A 21,790-nucleotide genomic window follows, 5' to 3' on the forward strand; every position below is an offset into this window, starting at 1 on the left:
TGTGAAAAATCAGTAGCCAGTATGGAACAAATTTGAAAATCGGGCACACATCTGCACAGAAAACAGCAGTTTTATACAGGGTGCACAAGGATTTAAAAATATGCAAATGTCACGTAGTTGGACAGAACCATAGTAATGTTGTTGCCGTCCCTTGAAGATACTCAGCTTATTTTTTTACATTCTGCCTAATTACATAGTCTAATTATTCAACATCTCAAATATTATAGTTAGATTAAAAGTGTCAATGATAAAATTGTAGAGCAACATGACAGACTCACGATACAGCTTTCCATTGCTCATGATATAAAAGTGTTTGACATGATACATAAAAGTGTTTTCCGAGCGTGAAAGAAGCCCACGAATACACGCAAAGTGCCTCGAGCGGCCAGTCCCGCGGAGATTCGAGAGTTTTCTTGTTGCTGTACAATTCTCTCGTTCACAATTTTTATCCAAAAATTGTTAAAATTGATTATTGTTCTTAAATTGGATTATTGTTCACAATTTTACAGCATTAGAAAGGTTGAATAATCAATTATGAAAATAATTAATAATCAGGCGGAATGCAAAAAAATAATCGGAGTATCTCCAAGCGACGGCAGACAACATTACGTTGGTCCTGTCTAGCTACATGACATTTCATTATTTTTTAAATCTTGGTACATGAGAGTTACCCGCCGCGGTTGCTCAGTGGCTATGGTGTTGGGCTGCTGAGCACGAGGTCGCGGGATCGAATCCCGGCCACGGCGGCCGCATTTCGATGGGGGCGAAATGCGAAAACACCCGCGTACTTAGATTTAGGTGCACGTTAAAGAACCCCAGGTGGTCCAAATTTCCGGAGTCCCGCACTACGGCGTGCCTCATAATCAGAACTGGTTTTGGCACGTAAAACCCCACAATTTAATTAAATTTTTTTTAACATGAGAGTTAAGCCGCCCAGTAAATATCTTGTACAAGCAGCAAAATTTGCACAAACGGCTGTGGCACACAGGAGGTTCTCTCTTTCACAGCAGCTTTCGAGGTTTATTTGACCGCGTGAGGTTCTTTGGACAGTTCGGAAATAAGGTGGCAACCTTTTTATCAAACTCCGCGTAGTATGCCGTCGATATCGTATCCTCGGAAATATGGTTGGCGCCGACTAAAGTCCCTAGATTTCCTGGTATTTTTTAAGTAGCGACATGTACTCAATCGGCCGCCATTATCTTCCTAGATAGCATGCGACCGTCAAAGGCCGCTGCTATCTATTGCGGGGGAACAGCGTTAGGAAGAACATGGCTGCCGGAATGAGCGCCGCCCAATGAGATTCGTCGGTGGTGCTTCAAAGCTTGTCGCTACTTAAAGAAAGAAAAAGAAACACCTCATATCCACGAAATGAATGATGATGAGTGGGCGAAGCACCGGGGGATCATTCGGTTAACCGTGAATCCCCCAACGCCGGCAAGCGGCTCCAGAGGCGGCGATAGCACGGGAAGCGGAGGAAAAACGCCTGAAGCGTTCTCTACCTGAGGTTGGTGGCGCCGATGCTCGGTTCAAGCACGAGCTTCGCGAGCCCTCAGCTCTGGGTCCGCTTACCGGCGTTGCCGTACTGCTGCAGCTTTGCGAGTCCTGAGCTCCGGGTCCTCATGCCGGCGTTGCCGTGCTGCTGCAGCTTCGCGAGCCCTCAGCTCCGGGTCCGCTTGCCGGCGTTGCCGTTTTGCTGCAGCTTCCCACGCCCTAGACTCCGGGTCCGCTTGTTGTCTGCGTCGCCGTGCTGCAGCAGCTTTGCGAACTCTCGACTCCGCTTGCAGTTGAGCCGCCACTCTCGCCTTTTCATCCATAGCTGGCGCGTCGTTATCAGAAGCGACAGTTATCATCCGTGGCTGAAGAGAGAAAGAGAGCGTGCGTCGGGAACGAACGCCCTTGTGCACCGACCGTTATCATCCATGTCTGAAGGGAAAAAGAAAGCGCGCGTCAGGAACGAACACCCTTGTGCACCGCAGCGCCCCTAGCGGACTCCATACAAACCAGAGCTACGGACGATGACGACGAGGGGGGGGGGGGGACAAGGCTCGGTGCTTAGGTGCTTCGCCCGTAAAATATCTAGGGACTTTAGCGCAGACATGGTCGGTTGGCATTAGAGTCTTTCTGCCCTCAGATTTGCATTGCGCCGCTGCTCTAGACGACCGCTTTCGGAGGGCGCTTTGATTAAAGGCACATGCTTCGCACAAGACCGCTATCCAGAATTGCAGTTCGGAACGAAGCACTTTCTGGCCATTTCAAACTCCCCTCAGAACGCGGCTGCCACCTCTGTCGATGGCTCGCGGCGATACTACCCAAGCACAAGCTCAGTAACCGCACGCGAACATAAACCGTGCCCTCAAAACAGAGCGCCGCACATGCAAGCAGGACGAAGAAGCAGCGGCAGAGCGCTTTGCCGCCGAGGCTGGGACCGCATTCCGCAGCGCCCTCTACGACCGTGCCGACCGAGCTGTAACAGAGCCGAACGTAATCCGGACGCGAGTCGGCGGCGCTTTGGCGCGCGTTGTGGGGAGAGTGTTAGCACCTGTCGCCTATTCTTACATCGTGGCCGTGAGTCTTGATTGTGAACCGCTTTGCCGCGTTGAGCTCGAAAGACATAGGAGGGCGGGTACCTTGAAGATGGGCTCGTGGGTAGCAGCAGGGTAGCAGCAAATAATGGTACTGCTGTCGACAAGGAACCGCTGCTTTGTAATTTGGTCGGTGACGAAGATGCGACGGCCTCCGGGTTGGCAGCTCGCAGGTGTGTCTACGAGCTGCCTTGGCGTTTCCCTTATGTCCAGCGGAGCAGGGTGATCGACTTTGTCGTGCTCTGTCCCCGAAGCGTCGATGGGAGTAGCACCGGTCGTCGTCACCAGGCTGCTGCGACGGGACTGTGTTACGGCGACGGCTTTGCGAGTGGCGTGTCGGCGAGTCTTGATCCAAGCGTCGTTGAATGGTGCTGAGCTGTCGATTGATATCGTCGATGCGGCGCGCAAGCTCTGTGGTGTTCGGCGTTGCGGCGACAGCCTGGACGGTGGGCGACAACGGCGGCAAAGAGACCTCGATGACGCGATTAGCGATCCCGGCAAGTTGGCCGAGAGGTAGCGTAAGCTGAGCCTGCAGAATTGCCTGAACTTGCGGTGGAAGTCGTTGAAGCCAAAGTGCTTGCAGTAGGGAATCCGGGACTTCCATGTTACCCACGAGAGCACGCATGTGGCGGAGGAGCTGCGAAGGCTTGCGTTCGGCGAGTTCTGCGGACTGGAGTTGTCGCACCTTCTGGTCTTCCGAGAGTGACAGGCAGCGGATGAGTTCATTCTTGAGGTGTTCATAAAGGTTGGCCGTTGGTGGGTTGGCAAGGATATCCCGGACCTCGTTGGCTTAGCGGGCATCGAGGTGGGTGACGACATAATTCTGGTGGGTCCGGTCTTGCGGGATGCGTGCGAGGGATAACTGGACCTCGACTTGGGCGAACCATACCTCGAGCGAGGCGGTCCAAAACGGCGGAAGCTTGACAGCGACGCGCTAGATGTTCTGCGGGGCAGCGTGCAGGATGTCGTCTGCCGGGGTTCTGACGACCTCGGCGGAGCCGGCAGGCGCGGCGAGCGTTGCGGATGCGTCGCCAGGACGCTACTGCACGGAATCATTGAGTTCGCGGTGCCGTTCCTGAAGCTGTTGCTCTTGCTTCTGGGTCACCTCCTGCTGCATGTGAAGTTGCCTCTGGAGAAGCTCCAGCTGTTGTTGGAGGACGTCTTTCTCGTCCATGGCGAGGCGTTATTGTCCGTTGGCCGGGTCACCAGATGTGAGATGTCGCGTCTGCTGAAGGACGAATCCCCAACATGAAAACGTAACACTGTTTATTCGATTAGCAACGGCAGCGGACGAGCATACCGACGCTACGATCGTCTCGGAGGCGGAAGAGAAAGGCACCCCTTTGAAGCAGGCCAGCCTGTTTTCATAGCAGCCGTCGGTGACGTATATCGCAGGAGACGCTGCGGTGGTGACGCGGTGGAGAGACGTAGTGCGGTCGAAGACGTCTATCTCTCCGCGCATCGAATTAGGCGCAGTGTTTGTCACCATACACACACACACACACACACACACACACACACACACACACACACACACACACACACACACACACACACACACACACACACACACACACACACACACACACACACACACACGCGCGCGCGCGCGCGCGCGCGTACTGCTATTTGCGAGTGCTTATAACTGCTTAGGAGGAGAAATGTGGCTTGCGGGAGGCGGACCTAAATTCCCTAGATATTTTTGCTTTTTGGTCCGCCAGAAAATCTATTGACTTCCGGTGGACCTAGCCTTGCAAAACTTGCCGGCAATTGCTCCGCCTTTTTGTTACGCTGTGTAATCTAGCTGATGACTACTATCAGTTCTCTTACTCAAGCTCTGCTTGGCACATCCGAAGAAAAACAACATCTGCGAAAAATTGGATGGCAGAAGATGGCTTAGCCTTACAGCTCCCAAAAGTAAGATATCTAAGCCGAGAGCGTCGTCATTAAACCCACGTAACAAAAGCCACGCTGGTAAAGGTTATGAGTTAGATGACGGTCGAGCAACTGCTAAAGAAAGGAGGCTTAGAGTAAGATTACGTCTACGGCTCTCATTCACAGGACCAAATGAGAAGACACCAATTGCTAAAGGGCATGACGTCAACACGCGGATGACACTCGGCTCAGTATACGCTCTATGCCAATTGTTTACTATCGACAACACATCATCTATGTGTACGGAAAGCGACATCTGGAATATAAAGATACGATATACAGACGCGATGTGACAATTTAACGCAATCAACAACTGCAAGGAAATGATGGAGATATCTGCACATATTGGGTTCCAGGCGTATCCTGTATGTACGCTGGTTTACGGTGACGATGATAAGGACGCCGTTATCGCAATCAAAACTACTTCTAGTGCGTAAGTCTCTATCAAGAAGTCTGTGATTTTCGCCTTCAACTCGCAGCATGGTGTTAGATGTTGGAATAGCATGGTGTGGTGGATGTTGGAATAAAGGTCATTCTGACTCTGCTATCAGATATTATTGCACTAAGTACCACATGGAAAACGTTTCGGATGAGATTACAGTATAGTTATCGCACAACTTATTGTGAAAATGTTGGCGCCCCGCTACGGTATAGGACCATAAATGAGTCGAGCATGTTTTCTAGTTAGTCGCCGCTTAATACTGAACGCGTGGTATACAGCCTAAAGTACAATAAAGTGAAGTTATTGTGATTACAAACGTTTCCATTTCAAATGTTGGGAACTAGGAACCAAGTGCATAATTTGGTTATTTCAGTGTATTTTTTTTACTCCGAGTACTTATACCAAAAATAGAAAATTATTACTTACCTGCGTTCTTTGAGGTGCGATTTTGAAGTTTCACATAAGACTGGACAATTATTACTGCTATACATCCACTCAAGATACCGGTGATCCCGCTATAAGTTTATTATCACGATAAATTGCGAATATTATATCCTGAAATAAATTGTTTAGGCATCAACGCACTGAACATGAGCATATTTCTAGCGGAAACCAAATAATTAATCTGCAGAGAAAAAACAAAGATAAAGCTGACAAACAAGGAATAAAGAAGCAGGCACCACAATGCGTATTGGAATATATTCTGCTGGGGGCGACTGAATGCGTAGACCAAGAGGGTGTTCGATAGTGCAACCAAGACGAAAATTTTGCCTTGTCGCATTACGTCATTTTATTTAGTATCGTTTTCAATTGTGCTTTCATTTATATTGGAGGCAATCATAACACCCCCGTGCAATCTTTCGAGAAAAGCATTATTATCGTCATGATCAGCATCATTACAGTTGCGCGTATGAGCCTTTGGCCATCTTGCGGTAAGTACAGCCGACTTCGCAAGGGGTGTGACATTACGTCATTGGAGGCTGCCCACATAGACCATTTTCGAAGCATGTGCTTCCAGCAGTGAAGCTAGGCAACGAACGGAACATGTTTTATTTGAATGCAACAATACCTACGCGGCTATGGGTTTAGGCTCCGCTTTCCTCCTTGAAGCTTTTGGGTTCAGGGATAGCAGGTGGAACGTTAACATGTCCACAACAGAAATTTGTAAAGCGTATTGGAGATTTGGCGGCAGAAAAATAGGGAGACCACCAAAATTGGAGGGAACAAAGTTCCAATTATGGGTTCAGAAACCTTTATGTGGGAAATTTTACGTTTGTAAAAAAAAGGAAAGATAGGTAGGACAGGTAAAAAAAATTAAGACAGTTTGGTGGCGCAACGAACCGCTTCATTTCTAGGGGGACACTCATAGCATTCATTGATTCATCCAGCCGTGTGAACGATGAACTATTTACGAAAGTCCACACAGAATATCCGCTTTACAGTCAGGGTGGCTAGGAGTGTTTGTTATCTTTTTAATTGTTTATCAATATCTATATTTGTCCCTCGCCTCTGACGATATGTACTGCTAAGGTCGATGAGCCATTTTCACGAATAAAGATGGTTATTCCCATTTCTCTCTGTATACTGTGTACAAATACCTCTCTTGTGCCTGGCGTCCCCATAACAATGTAACTAAAGGAGGTCCCTGCTTCCAACAAATTAAGAATTGGCTTCGCAAATATTTTTGTATGGAACAAAACATAAAGTGCACAAAAAGTCTTCGAGCCCACTTCGTCTCCAAGCAGGCAAATAAGGTTTATGTATATGAAAAGAATTCTGATTGTGCGACATGTCCAAAAGAAAAACAAGAAGCGAAGCGTAGTCACCTGTAGCGATTTCCTCGGGGAATGACATGAGGTGTTAGATAAGCAGACAAATCTGCTTTAAATAAGCGCTTTCGCTCGCAATGGTCTTTTTGCGATGGGCAATCTAATTATTTGCGCGCCTACGTACACTTCAGAGCGAATTCGGAATTTGGACATAGCTGCAAACTCAGCCTAGTGTTCGTTAACAGTTTATTTTTTTTTGTGACCTTCCGTTGCTATCGCGCTCTTTCTCTCTGCCTCGTCTTATTTATCATATTCGTAGAGTGTGCTACCTACGTGAACAATTTCATATGGCGAGTTTGAAAATCAGCTTTTGGCTGCCGTCTTCGCGGCACTCGACAAATTAAATGTGAGATACGGCCGAGAGTGTACCAAAGTAGCTTCGCAATGAAGAAATGAACAATGAATTTAAAGCTCTCGCTTTTCAGCTCAATGTAATCCGAAAGAAGGAAAATCTGGTACAACATTTCGCCCCACAATGAACGTCAGAACCCATGGCCATATTTCTAGGCTGCTGCACTGCAAAAAACATTTAAAAAACGAAAAAAAAAATATCTACCTTCATTTAACCTTGTGTCAGTGGATGTACGGCGAAGCAGGTCTGGACGTTAGACAAGCACCGCCGCCACAAGCGATGTACTTGATGCGCGCACGCACATGTGCCTACGTGCAGCGTACATCCTCATCCTTAATGGCTGTCCGCCAAGCACGTGTGTCATATTGAATAAATTATTGTCTAAAAGGAAACTGCGCCAGAAAATGCGTTAAGTACGAGTTACAGACCAGCTGCAGAAATAACAGCTTCGCAATGTTATTCGAACATACGAAAAAAACATTAATCTGCAGGTTACGTGGAAACTTAAAAACAAAACACCTTTACCTGCTGCCGCTAGAGGTTTGTTTGAGTGGCCGTGGCCGCTTAATGGCCGTAACGTTAGAACAACCTATGTCCCCATTTTTGTACGCCTTCCGCCTAGAGCAAGTACGTTATTGAAGTAATTATATTTCTCAAAGTAAAATGTGTCCGAAAATTCGTAAAGTATGACTTGCACACGACCTAAAGACATTGCAGCATCGGATTGTCGTTCGAATATATAAGAAAAGTGAATTTTGTTACGCGGAAACTCAAACACAAGCCCCGTTTCCACTAGCCGTTTTTTGGGGTGAGCACTCCATGAAAAATCCCGACCAACTAGAGAGCTTTGCTGTAAAAAATTCGCACTTCTTTCCAAACAGCGAAACACAGAGAGCAAGCATTACCGTTGTGCTCCGGCTGGTCGGAAGGTGTTACAATACGCGGAGACTACATGTTGTCGTGACGTAGTGTGCTAGGAAACTGCTGCGGTGCAGCAAGAACACAGCCCCGGCAGCTATACCAGGCGTCTGAAAACGCTAGCATTATTGGCAGCGCAGCCAGCGGCGCTGGAAGCGTCATGTTTCTCGATGGTGCACGGGATGAGATGAAGTGCACGAGTTTGCATCTCGGCAGAAACGTTTGTGTGCACAATGCTAACGCCAGCAATGGAAGGCAGAGTGCAGCCTTGGCTACACTGCAGAAACTGTGGCCACGGGCGCCCTGCAGATTTGTTCGTGCATCTGGGCACCTTATAACACTCCTCTTACTGTTTAAATGCGTGACAATATATGGTGGCACGCACTTCGGGGGTCCATAAAATTGCTATCAGGTTAAAAATAAATGTTACGTCTACGAGAACATAGAAATGATACAAAAAGACTGCGAGTAGAGGACAGGGGCCTAAATCAAGCCATCGCAGCTCTTTTTCACAGACTGAAAGGAGCTAATATAGGGCTAAAGGCTCATCTGCTCTCACAGCAGAGCCAGAGGTATACGTTGGTAGAGACGCATTTGAAAATGTTGGCCGTCGACCTTCATAGGACCCTGCTTACCCGTCGAGCAGATGGTTCGTGATCATAAATAATTGGTTACATTGCCTTCTAAGCAAAAGACTATGGTAGTGCCGCAAAACACACCAAGAACAGTTTGTTGCTTTCTCCATTCTAGATTTATTAGGGCGATAACCGTTGCGGCATTCTCTGGCACAGCTGGTAAACAGCGAAGAGCAGGATACATCATGAAACGTTTGCTTCAACGAAGGTCTCATTATAAGGCAGTTTGCTAACGAAGGGCTTGCTGACATTGCAAAAAAAACTGTGAATGTCGACCCAAAGAAGGCGGCCCTAACCCGAGGTCTGCCGGTCCAGTGTGTCGCACCTGTTCTTGGTTTGTGCAAAATATTAGAAGTTGATAAGCATTGGTATTGCTTGTTTTTGCACCATTTAATGCTAGAAACATTACCGATAAAGTGTGCCAGCTGTAGATTCTGTAGCCATAAATAAGCTGCCTGAAAACACCCCTTTCACCATGGTTACAGTGGCCCCTCCTAACGTTACAGAATTTGCGGCGAATGAACATTGCACTGAGTAAAGCTCACGGCAACTGAAACAAGCCTTGCTAGTACAGGATTCGTTGGTTCTGCTGCCCAATCTGATTGTCTGTCTACTGTATCATTTAGTTGCTTTGCTGCAACCGTATATCCCAAGGCAATGTTGTACCAAATATAGCCTAAATAGACCAAAAAAGGGGGTTGGAAGAAATGAAGAAATGATTTTGCAGCTAGCACGCTGAATTTCCACTCCTCTGTACCTTGGGGATCACTTAGGCCAGTCGTTGCATCACAGTAGATGAACGTCATGCTCCGTACGGGCGTCATAACTTTAATTGTACATGACAAACCGCATGCAGTTATGAACAGCCAGCTAGAATACGGAAAATACCACCATGCCCTAGCCACTCGCACGAAGAAGCCGAAAACAGACCGCTTAATATTTATGTGATCTATTGCCCGCGATGTGATTATGCGATAAATTATGCATATGCATATACGTAGAAATAGTGCTTACATAGCGCACATCGCGTGCACTACGCTGGCATTTGCACGTCGCTAAGTAACTTCGCATGTCGGTTGAGTAATGACTTGTAATTGTAAATCGCTTAATCGAAATCAAGCACCGACGATCACCCGGAGGTAATTCTAGCCTAGTGTTCGAGTAATTTTGAGATCTCGCACGAAGGCATCGCGACATAATAAATGCCATATGCTTTTGAACGTCCGTTTCGTGACCATTGCACATTGCCTCGCATAGAAGCAAACAACAGTGCCAGTACGCATTGTTAACAGCTCCGACCTCAGTATGTTGACTCTGTCGTTCTACTGCGTAAGAGGGTGAACAATTCCCACTTTGAAAATCTACAAAAGAAGAAGCACGATTGCACTGTTCACAAATATCAATAACAAGAGGCCCATGGGGTCTCGACGCTGAAATTGCATATAGCAGGCAAAAATGAAGATCGAGTAATTGCAAAACAAGGTACTTGACACTCAAGGCGTTTCACCCTACGTCAGTGCATTGCTTCGTCTCGCCAATGTGTTTTTCGGTGTGTATGCAAGTCCTGGACATATTCTGCGGCATCAGTTCCATTTTCCTTTTTTTTGTCCTGCGTCATTGAATCAGATGTCGTCATGACGCCGTTATCACGACGAGTGGCCAATTGATGCCGGATGATACGAGCAGAAGAATGAAAGTGAAATCAGTTGTTACAAAGCATAGATGGCAATGAGCGACCCTGTTAGTGCCAGGAGCCAGCAGTCTGTACGTGCAATAAAGCTGCTCAATTTGCTTAGTCCTGGATTGTTGCAATTTCTAAGAGTAAAGGTGTCGTAGTGCCTGTCTACCAACACTATACTATAGTACAGGTTGAGGTACTCTCAATGATTAGAGTATACAACGTAAGTAAAGCACCGCGACGAAAAATTTCCGGCAGGACCAATCTCATGATAATGAATGTCGGCTTTAATGCGATTAGCATTAAAGGAATGAAGCGACACACCTATTGCCACTGCAGACACACAAAGTAGCAATTTAGCAGCAAACCACAATGCCAATTGAAACCACGACACAGGTTATCTTGTTGTAATATCTGCACCCCAGCTTAAACTCTGTAGTATCTCTAGTGTCCTGGCTGCAACTTCGTTTCAATGGCTCTGCATCAAGCGGCCACAATCGACGCGGATGTGTCATTTGTGGATGAGGCGTTATCGCTTCTTTATACAGTCACACCAGGGTATATCGAACACTCTTATGACGAATTATTGTATTTATTGAATAGCTGTCAAATCCCATTGAAATTTTCTGTATAATTTTTTATTTTATATATAGAAATACTATATATCGAACTTCTTTTGGGATCCCTTTCAGATTCGATGTACCCGGTTCCGACTGTATTTAAAGCTACATACCCCTTGTGTCACCTTCGCACATATACTCTGGGGTTTGACCACGAATGGGCACGCACAATTATCAGATACGAAGTGCCGAAGTTGTCTGTTCGGGAACATACCCCAGTTGCGGATACCCAGTGAGAAAAGTTGTTCACTAGGCTAGACAGTAGCCATCAGCAAGCTATTAGGCCCATTTTGTCCGCTTCGCGAGACAGCAGCCACCACATATGTAGTGGCACAAGCTAACTGACAACTTCGTCACTGGGTGTAAGAGCTTAGATACAAACAAGCATACCACGAAATGGGTAAAGAATGGCGATCGCATTAAAAAGAAACCGCCTTTATGCTTGCGATAATGCAAGAGAACACAAATGAGACGGCGCAACTAAGCTGTCAAGATGTACAAACAGTAAACTTGCATTTTAGATTGTTATTCAGTAACAAAGAGAAAAGATCGGGATATATATGCCGTCCCGAATCGATCAAGTGGGGATTTGGAATATCTGCTTAAAAGTAGAGACTTTCTCAATAAATTCGGGCCGGTTTGCGACCCTAGCTGTGATCGGCACTTATACATTCATTTGTGATCGTTTTCATTCAGAGTATAGCATTCTTTTTAGAGAAGAGCTTCTTTTTAATCACAATTTAAATTACATGTTTTTTGCTACCGCGTAAAAATGTTGAATATGGCCGCTGCCATATTGAACAAATTAAGTGAACGTATCACGAATGTGAACGAGGGAAATTACGATTATATGTCTTTCAAGCCCCCGATTGCAATGTCGGTGTGTCTTATTTCCTATGCGCGTGTTTGCTTCTTTGTAAGTGCATGCATGTTTCTGCCTGTATGTCTCTTTGTACACGCATGGATGAGATAACTACATCAGATGATAAGAGGAAATCACACGCACGCACGCACGCACGCACGCACACACACACACCACACACACACACACGCACGCACACACACACACACACACACACACACACACACAGTTCGTCACGGCAAGATTACCATTCGTAACGTCTGCCATAACAATTTCTTTCGTTAGTGCTCATCGGCGCTAGGACAATGTGCTCTCCTGTTCGCAATGTGTGGAGTTCATCCTCGAGAGCACTATATGAGTGCTCACAAAAGGGTTACACACTGTCAAAGCACTAAATCACTACTGGTTCTTTCATGGGGCTTAGAACTTTCGCTCACAAAACGACCATATTTTTACTCGATTGTAACGCGACGTTTTTTCCAGATTTTTGCTACCGGAAGTCAATCCTCGCGTTATAATCTAATAGCGAAAGTGATGTGGTGTACAAAGTGAAATGATGCACCCAATTTTAATCCAGTGAAATGTGCGAGTGAAAGCGCGCGAGGGACGCGCGCTTTCACGGCGAGCGAACGCATGTCAGACAGAAAAAGTGATAACTCCGTCTTGCGAAAGGCCCAGGAGACCCAGCTGGCCCAGGAGCCGCAGGAGCCGCAGGAAAGGCAGGAGCCGCAGGAAACCCTGGAGGCCAAGGAGAAGACGGAGGCGACGGAGGTGCCGGGGGACCAGGATACGTAGGAGGTGCAGGAGGCGCAGGAGGCGCCGGGGGTGCAGGAATCGGCGGGGCTGCTGGAGGCGACGGGGGTTCAGGAGGCAACGGGGGCCTAGGAGGCTCCGGGGCCACAGGAGGCGTGGGAGGCGCAGGAGCCGCCGGAGGCGTAGGAAGCGCCACAGCACGAGGAGGCAATGGAGGTTCAGGAGGCGACGGAGGCCAAGGAGGTGCCTGAGGCCCAGGATTCACCGTATGCCCAGGAGACCTACTTTGTCGTGAACTCCTTCATATGTTTTTTCCCGTTTCGGATAGCTCTATCCACCTCTCAAAATAGTTTGTCAGACGGCATGCGAACTGCGTTCCCATTTCTGAATCTTCTGGCTTGCACAGTCTGAACTTTCCTGAAAGCCTTCAGCGGTCAACTTGAACCTCTGCAATAAAGTTGTTATTTTACTTTCTCATAGTCTAATGATTGTTCTGCTGGCATCCGGCCAAACTGACTCAGAGCCTCCCCTACTAAACACAGGCTCAGGTCGCTGGCCCACTTGCTCTTCTCACAGCCCTGCCCGACTGCGATCCTCTGAAACCGATGCAAATAAGCATCTAGGCCATCTCTTCGCTCATCGAAATGTGCCATTAGTATCCTGGGGTAAATTTGTCTCGGTCTGGGAGAAGGTGAGTCGGATGACGCCGACCTGGATGTGCTAGTTGCTTCACGGGAACCCGCATTCATTTCCGCTTGTTTATTCATCGCCAAGATTTCTTTTATATGCGAAACATTTCTTGGTGAACATTTGCCACTTTGACAACATCTATCTATCTATCTATCGATCTATCTATCCATCTATCCATCTATCAAGCCACCAACGTCTTGGTGCTCTCATGGTCGTATCGTTTACTTGGTACTTACCAAAATTGGCATAGTATGACTAGAGTGTTTGACGAACACAAATGATTGGTCATGACATAAATATGATGACGTGTGTCATGTAGGTCATGAAAGAGCTGCCTACGTCTTGGAGCTCTCATGGTCATGGTCATGTCGCTTACTTAGTAGGTAGCAAAACTGGCATAGTATAACAGTATATGAGGAACATAAATGATAGTTCATGACATGGTTTTCACGACATACGTGTCATATAGGTCATGAAACAGCCGCCTTAAACGACAATGCGCCAGCGAAAAAACCGACAGATCCCACACACAGGGGGAACCAATGGTATGCGAAGCAGTGTGTGGAGAGCCTATCAAGTTAAGAAAACGACCATGACAGCACCATGACTTAGGCGGCTGTTTGATGACCTACATTACAAGCATTTCATGAAACTCATTTCAAGAGTCCTGAGGAGTCTCTATGGCTAGGCCTAAAATAACTTAACGCGAAAGCCTTAGTCATGCTAATGACTATGACTTCGACCATCAATATTCAGCCTTTTCCTTCACATAGCACCACCTCCGAACCCATTACGTTGGTTTTTGTGTGTTATTATTTTTAAGCTTTGTCATTTTCATTTTTGCAGAGTCCTGCTCACGATTATGACTTCTAGCATCATCCTTTAGTGTTTCATTTATTATTGCCGACGTCCGAACCAATTTCAGTGGTTCTTGAGTTTTAATTTTTTTTTGCTGAATCATTCTCATTTTGTCTAGTCATGCTGACGACTTTGACTTTTACCATCATTCTTTAGTGTTTTCGTCACTTGATACCCACGTCAGAACTCATTTCAGTGTTTTTTCAGTGCTAACGTTTTCTTGCTTATTCACTGTCATTTTTGGTGAGTCATGGTCATGACTATGGCTTCTATTACCATCCTTTAGTGTTTCTTTCACTTACTACACATGTCAGAGCCATTTCGGTGTTTTTTTGAGTGTGAATCTTTTTTCGCTGATCATAGCCATTTTTTCGCTGATCATAGTCATAGATCTAGGTCAGTGCCATTTTTGGCCACTGTTTCATAACCTACATGCACGCAAATTATGGAATTCATGTCATGACCTATCATTTATGTCATCACACACTGTTGTCATACTATGCCAATTTCGGTACCTACCAAGTTAATGAAACGACCATGAGAGCACCGAGACGTCGGCAGCTAATTCACGACCTACAATGCACACATGTGATATTCAGGTTGCAACCTATCATTTATGTTCGCCATATAGTCTTGCCATACTATGCTAATTTTGGTAAATACCAAGTTAACGATACAATGAGAGAACCAAGACGTAAGCGGCTAGATAGATAGATACTGTCAATGTGGCAAATGCTCGCCAAGAAATGCTTTGCATTTGAAAAAGATTAACACTCAAAAACCGCCGAAATGGGTTTGGACGTTGATACTAAGGGAAGGAAAGACTAAATGATGATGGGAGAAGTCATAGCCATGAGCATGACCCAGCAAAAATTACAATGACTCACCAAGAAAGATTAACACTCAAAAACCGCCGAAAGCTGTTCTGACTTGCTTACTAAGTGAAAGAAACACTAAAAGATGATGGTAGAAGTCATAGTCATGACAATGACTCAGCGAAAAAAAGATTAACACTGAAAAACCACCGAAATAGGTTCGGACGTAGGTAGTAAGGGAAGGAACCACTAAATGATGAAGGTAGAAGTCATAGTCATGAGCCTGACTCAGCAAAAATGACAATGACTCAGCGAAAAAAGATTAACACTCAAAAACCACTGAAATCAGTTCCTAACACCCAAAAACTAATACAATGGGTTCGGATGTGATACTAAATGAAGGAAAAAAGCAAATATTGCTGGTCCAAGTCATGGTCATGAGCATGGCTAAGGCTTTTGCCGTAATGTCTCTTAGGCCTTGCTAATGGACTCCTCAGCACTCATGACATGGATATCATGACATGCGCGTCATGTATGTCATGAAACAGCCGCCCAAGTCTTGGTACTCTCATGTTCGTTTCTTTAACTTGGTAGGCTACCCGCACACTGCTTCGCATAACATGGATTGCCACAGGGGATGGGATCTGCCGTTTTTTATCTCTTTCGTGCTCTTCGCGCACTCCTTCAAGCTGCTTTTCTTTCTCTCGCTGAGCATGCTCGAAATACGTCATCGCCTCCTTCTGTGACATGTTTAAATGTTTAGCTATCGCCGCCAAACGTTCCCACTCCATCTCTAGACCACCAGGATCAGTGAAATGGCCCAAATAGTATCCTGGCAGGCTCGCCAATGTTGTCACAGATCTCGTGAGCGCGGCTTTTCAAGAGATGGACTAAGAGACGTATGATGGCACAGCGCATATTTCACTACATGCACTGTTTACACTGTTTACGAGTTCAATGTCCCAAACACTTTACACTTATAAACGCGCTCAGTTCGCGTTACCTTGCTCCAGAACATCCTTAACTTCAAACCTGGCATTTATATCTTTCTAACCATATTTCTGAAAACTAAAATCTTCCGCATGCCATTCGTAAATGATATTCCTTTTTTATTTTACCATTTGCACTTGGTTCCTTTTTTTCTGTCTTTTCTGAAATTCCCACGGTTGCCGACTTATATTGTGCTTCCCTCTTTCTCCTATGCCTACCGCGTACAGCTTGGAATGGCTGAGGTTGAATTCTGGATTCCTGATCTTTCTAATTGGCGCCCACATCTTCTTATGCACCTGTGTTTTATTACGCCGTTTTCCTTTCCATCTCCTTTGAATGTTCTTCCTCCCTTTACAGGTTGCATGTCTAGGGCGATTCAATTATCTGTCTTTCTCATTTCTCTCGGATGTTGACTGATTCATCACTTCTGATGCCTGGTGATCCCTGAAACAGACTTGAATTACCAACCCCATGTCGTTCCGAGATGAAGCTTCTTTTTTCACTACTAACAGGGTGCAACAGCTGTGCCAATTGCGTCATTTCTATGGAATTTCGTATTTTTGCACCACGCTGCACCGAAACGGTCGACCAGCCGCGAAATTTCTCGTTTACGTTAGTTTTAGCGCGAAATAAAGGCCGCGTTGGCAACCTGCAGCTTGGACATAGCCATTCAGTCCAGTCCGATCTAATAGCGCAGACATGATCCAAGCACGTGCCGAGACGAGACGTTGGTGTGTTTGGTGGTGGGCGCCGAAAAATATTTTTGCGGCTAGTTGCAGTGCGAAGTGTTGTACATCCAGTAAAATCTCGCGGAGACCCGAAGTGCGTGTTGCTTGCAGAAAAGAATGTAGTTCGCCATTGCTGCGTTCACTCAAGAAAATCCTCGCCATATCCGTGCACGCAGTCACGAGCGGAGCGGGTATGAATGGTCCTTCGGGGAACTCGCTCGACCCGGCATTGACGGCGTGAGCTTGGTAGGCGACGCAATGCACAAAATTAGCAAGGGTTTGGTTCCACGCGGCAACAGGCACCGCGTTGCAATGAATGAAACAGTGCCGATTTTCGCTGCACACACAGACACACACAGTCAGCAGCAGACCCTGGTAAGCCGACAAAGAACTCCCGTTTTATCCTAAGTCCCTAATATCCGTAATCGTAATTAGTATCCGAAACTGGAGGCCACCGCCGAAACGCCAAAAGAGTGTCAAAAAGTCGCTGCATTTTTCGACTACCGCTTTAACGTTGCGACACATCGTCAGAAAAAAAAAACCGGCAGATCCTACGCCCTGTGGGAGTCGATGTTATGCGACGCACTGTGCGGGGAGCCAACAAAGCTAACGAAACGACCATAAAAGCACCATACTGAGGTGGCAGTCTCATGACTCATATGACACGCATGTGATGATATTCATTTCATGAGTCCTGGGGAGTCCCTTTAGCTAGGCCTAAAAGGCCTTAAGGCGAAAGCCTTAGTCATGCTCATCACTATTACTTCGATGGGAATGGGAATTCGCCTCCCTGGGGCAGTATTCGGCCACTACCTCCCTAATGACTCCTACAATTTACCCATGGCCCTTATTCCCCAGCGGCTGCCGAGCACTGACCAAGGGGGCGGTCAGACCTGCGACACGGCAGATGGTTCTAAGAATCTCTGAGTCCGTACAGGCCGCCAATGGAAACTGTACCTGGAAACGTTCAACACGTGCACCCTAACGAGTAAGGCTAGCTTAGCAGGGCTGTTTGACGAATGATCAGGAATTGCCTGTTGCCTGGGATAATATTAGGCTTAGTGAGGTGAGAGAACTGTTGAGGCTTATGCAGTGCTGACTAATGGCCACGTCCTCTACTACAGGGGTCTTCCAGATAGGAGAGAATTCGGAGTAGGATTTCTAGTGCATAAGGACATAGCAGGCAACATTGACGAATTCTACAGCTATAATAAGAGGGTAGCAGTCTTCGTAATAAAGCTGTATAGGAGGTATAGAATGAAGGTTGTACAAGCCTAAGCCCCAACCTCCTGTCACGATGATGAAGAAATAGAACAGTTTTATGAAGATGTTGAATTAGCAATGAGAAAGATGCAAACTCAGTATACTGTAGTCATGGGCGACTTCAATGCAAAAGGGGGAAAAAGCAGGCTGGCGAGTAAGCAATTGGAAACTACGGCATCGATCCTAGGAACACTCGAGGAGAGATGTTCGTAGAATTAGCGGAAAGGAATAGGCTCTGAATAATGAATACCTTCTTCAGGAAGCGTGGCAACAGGAAGTAGACCTGGAAAAGCCCTAATGGAGAGACAAGGAATGAAATACATTTCATACTCTCTGCCGATCCCAGCATAGTGTAGGATGTAGAAGTCTAGGATTTCTCTCAGTTTGTAGAGAGAAAGAATAAAGTGAATAATGTACAGGCCAACCTAGACGCACTAAGGGTAAAAGGAGACCTATTCAGGCTTGTGCTCGCAAACAAGTATGTAGCTTTAGAACAGGAAGATAATGACAACATAGAGGTCATGAAGAAAACCGTAACTGGATTGATCTCAGAAGTAGCAATTAAAGTGGGAGGTAAGGCACCAGGGCAACGGGTAGGTAATCCCTCCTAAGTAACAAAGGACCTAATAGAGAAACGGCAAAACATGAAAGTGTCAAACTCCAGAGGTCAGTTAGAATTCGCTGAACTGTCGAAACTGATCAACACGAACAACGTAAGAGATATCCGAAATTATAACGTAGAAAAGATCGAGGATCGCAGCAGTAAAATATGGACGCAACATGAAATCAATGAGAAGAAAACTATGCACAATGCAAAGCAAAATGTATGCACTGCAAGATAAGCAGTGTAACATCATCAGAAATTTTGATGACATAGTAAAAGCAGCGGAAGAATTCTATACTGACCGGTACAGTGCACAGAGCAGCCAAGCTACTTTCACTCGAAGTAGGAACAGGATACAAAGGCCCCTTCTATAACTAGCGCTGAAGTTAGAGGGGCCTTGAAAGGCATGACCAGGGGAAAAGCTGCTGGAGAAGATGGAATAAAAGTCGGTTTAATCAAGGATGCAGGAAATCTCTTAGTTGAAAAATTTGCGGCCCTTCATACGCAATGCCTCATGACTTCAAGTGTACCAGAAAGCTGGAAGAATGCCACCATTATACTCATGCATAAGAAGATAGACGTTAAATAATTGGAGAATATATAGACCCAATAACTTCTTCTGAATATTCTATAAAATATTCACCAAGTTAATTTCAAATAGAATCAGGGCGACACTTCATCCAACCAAGAGAACAGGCTGGCTTCATTAAGGGATAATCTACGACGGATCGTATCCATGTCATCAACCAGGTAGTTGAGAAATCGGCGGAGTACAATCAACCCCTCTATATTACTCTCATAGATTATCAAACGCATTTGATTCAGTAGAAACACGAGCAGTCATAGAGGCATAATGTAACCAAGGAGTACAGGATGCATACGTAATTGTATTGGCAAATATCTACAAGGATTGCACAGCAACCGTGGCTCTCAACAAGAAAAGTAGAAAGTTACCTATCAAGAAAGCGGTCAGGCAAGGAAACACAATCTCTCCTATGCTAATCACGGCAAGCTTAGAAGTATTCTTTTTTTTTTCAAGTTTTGTGACTGGGAAGGCTTAGGAGTCAGAATCAACGGTGAATATCTCAGCAACCTTCGGTTTGCAGATGACATTGTCCTATTCAGCAACAATGGGGACGAATTACAGCAAATGAATGGGAACATTAACCGAGAAAGTGTAAGAGTGAGGTTGAAGATTAATATGCAGAAGACAAAGATATTCTTCAATAGCCTGGCAAGGGAACAAGAATTCAGGATCACCAGTCAGCCTCTAGAGTTTGTAAAGGAGTACGTTTATCTAGGTCAACTACTCACAGGGGACACTGGCCACGAGAAAGACATTTATAGAACAATATATTGGGCTGGAGTCTATACGGCCGGCTTTCCCAATCCTGACTGGGAGATTATGCCGCTGCCGTTGAAAAGAAGTGTGCAATCATTGCATTCTTCCGGTGCTAAAATATGGGGCAGTAACTTGGAGGTTAACAAAGAAGTTCGAGAACAAGTTAAGGACTGCAGAAAGAGCGACGTAACGAAAAATGTTAGGCCTAACGTTAAGAGACAGGAAGAGCGTGGTATGGATGAGAGAACAAACGGTTATAGCCGATATTCTAGTGGACATTAGACGGAAAAAACGGAGCTGTGCAGGCCATGTAATGCTTAGGATGGAGAACCGGTGGATGGTTAGGGTTACAGAATGCATATCAAGAGAAGGGAAGTGTTGTCGAGGACGGCAGAAAACTAGGTTGAGTGATGAAGTTAGGAAATTCGGAGGCGCAAGTTGGAATCAGCTAGCGCAAGACAGGGGTAATTGGAGATTGCAGGGAGAGGCCTTCGTCCTGCAGTGGACCTAAATATAGGCAGATGATGATGATACGAAAGCACAAGTAGGTCGACCCTCGAACATAGTTGACATTTCCGCACAAGGTGATCACGAGGAGTTCAAGCCCTTTCTCATCCCGCCGCTGTCCGAAAAAGTACTATTATTTGTCAGAGCGAGCTTTGTTTCGTACTGTGACAGCGCAAGGTTTCCTCGGCCTTTTTTTTTGTCGGGCAATATTTGACATAAGACATCCCCGCAGGGGCGTCTGCGTAAGCAGGCGTTTGGTGTGTTGCGACACCACGGACCCGAGCACATGAGGGTTGGCCGCTCCCGCGTGTAGCCGTGCGCGGCTTAGCCGTGTCCGGGGAAAAGAGGATCCTGGAGGTTGAGCCGATGCCGGGTGTTTGGACCTTTACGGCCCCTCGGTGGAGGCAACACACCTCTTTGGCCTCGGCTTCTTGTAGACGGCACCCCCGGACTGACCCACCCGGGGGAAATCGGTAGTCGCCTTTTCCTGTCTCTCTCTCCCCAATCTTCGTCTCTCTCTCACAATTTTTAGCCTGTCCTGTCTTCTACTCTCTTCCATTTACTTCCATTCTCCCTGGCGGCAAGGGTTAACCGTGTGTGGCTATCCTACCTTGGGTACACCATATTTGGTTATAGTAGCGGCGTACGACTGGCGTCACGCAGACTTGTGCACAAGCTCTGCCGCGTCCCCTCGTTGGGCTCCGTGGTGGGCGGTCGGCGCTGTTGCCGAACTCGAACATTTTCTTATGGCAGCGCAAACCTCTGTTGTCTATGATCGGCCTCTGAAAAGACGCCGCACCGAAGCAACATTCCAGTTCTCCTTTCGGAGCAACACCCCAGCATTCCCCAAGTACCATGTAGTCCATAGTGAAAACAACACACCCGTGAGAAAGCTCTCTCCCTTCCTGGTGGCCAAGTGCCTAAAAGACAAAATTGAATCGACATATAAAGCCTCAAAAATGTCTAGCGGGGACCTCCTCCTAGAACTAAATGATAAAGATCAAGTACAAAAGCTCTCAGAACTTACCAGTATTGGTGATGCCACAGTTACAATTTCAGCCCACAGAACTCTAAACACAAGTAGAGGTGTGATATCCGAGGAGGACTTCCTTGGCTTGAGCGCTGAGGAACTGCTGGAGGGTTTCCAGGAACAAAACGTGACCAAAGTACAAAGAATTGTCATCCGCAGAAACGATCAAGAAATCCCGACAAAACATGTTATACTCACCTTTGGAACAAGCGAAATGCCTACCTCTCTCAATGCAGGATATGTAAAAGTAAATGTCAGGCCATATATCCCGAACCCCAGACGATGTTTCAAGTGTCAAAGGTTTGGACATGCTTCACACGCATGCCGAGGACAAACAACCTGTGCTAAATGCAGCTC

At 46.4% G+C, this 21,790-nt stretch overlaps 3 protein-coding genes across 10 annotated transcripts in view; 2 read left to right on the plus strand and 1 right to left on the minus strand.

Moving 5' to 3' along the window:
* Window positions 1-21,790, plus strand: part of LOC119466308 (uncharacterized PE-PGRS family protein PE_PGRS24-like) — a 200,537-nt gene that overhangs the window by 92,612 nt on the left and 86,135 nt on the right. The window contains exon 2 of one of the 2 annotated variants that reach the window (XM_037726811.2): window positions 12,526-13,080. The exons of the other annotated variant lie outside the window; for it this stretch is intronic. Within the exon in view, the coding sequence (XP_037582739.1) occupies window positions 12,526-12,857 (332 nt within the window). The 3' untranslated portion in view covers window positions 12,858-13,080. Of the gene's footprint in view, window positions 1-12,525; window positions 13,081-21,790 lie in introns of those variants that run through there. 2 annotated transcript variants of the gene reach the window in all.
* LOC119466316 (uncharacterized PE-PGRS family protein PE_PGRS20-like) overlaps window positions 1-21,790 on the plus strand; it is a 1,297,174-nt gene that overhangs the window by 74,247 nt on the left and 1,201,137 nt on the right. The window lies entirely within an intron of this gene.
* The window catches only part of LOC119466319 (uncharacterized PE-PGRS family protein PE_PGRS20-like), a 1,091,962-nt gene that overhangs the window by 33,993 nt on the left and 1,036,179 nt on the right, over window positions 1-21,790 (minus strand). The window lies entirely within an intron of this gene.

Source organism: Dermacentor silvarum, chromosome 10 (assembly GCF_013339745.2).
Source record: "Dermacentor silvarum isolate Dsil-2018 chromosome 10, BIME_Dsil_1.4, whole genome shotgun sequence".
Classification (NCBI taxonomy): domain Eukaryota; kingdom Metazoa; phylum Arthropoda; class Arachnida; order Ixodida; family Ixodidae; genus Dermacentor; species Dermacentor silvarum.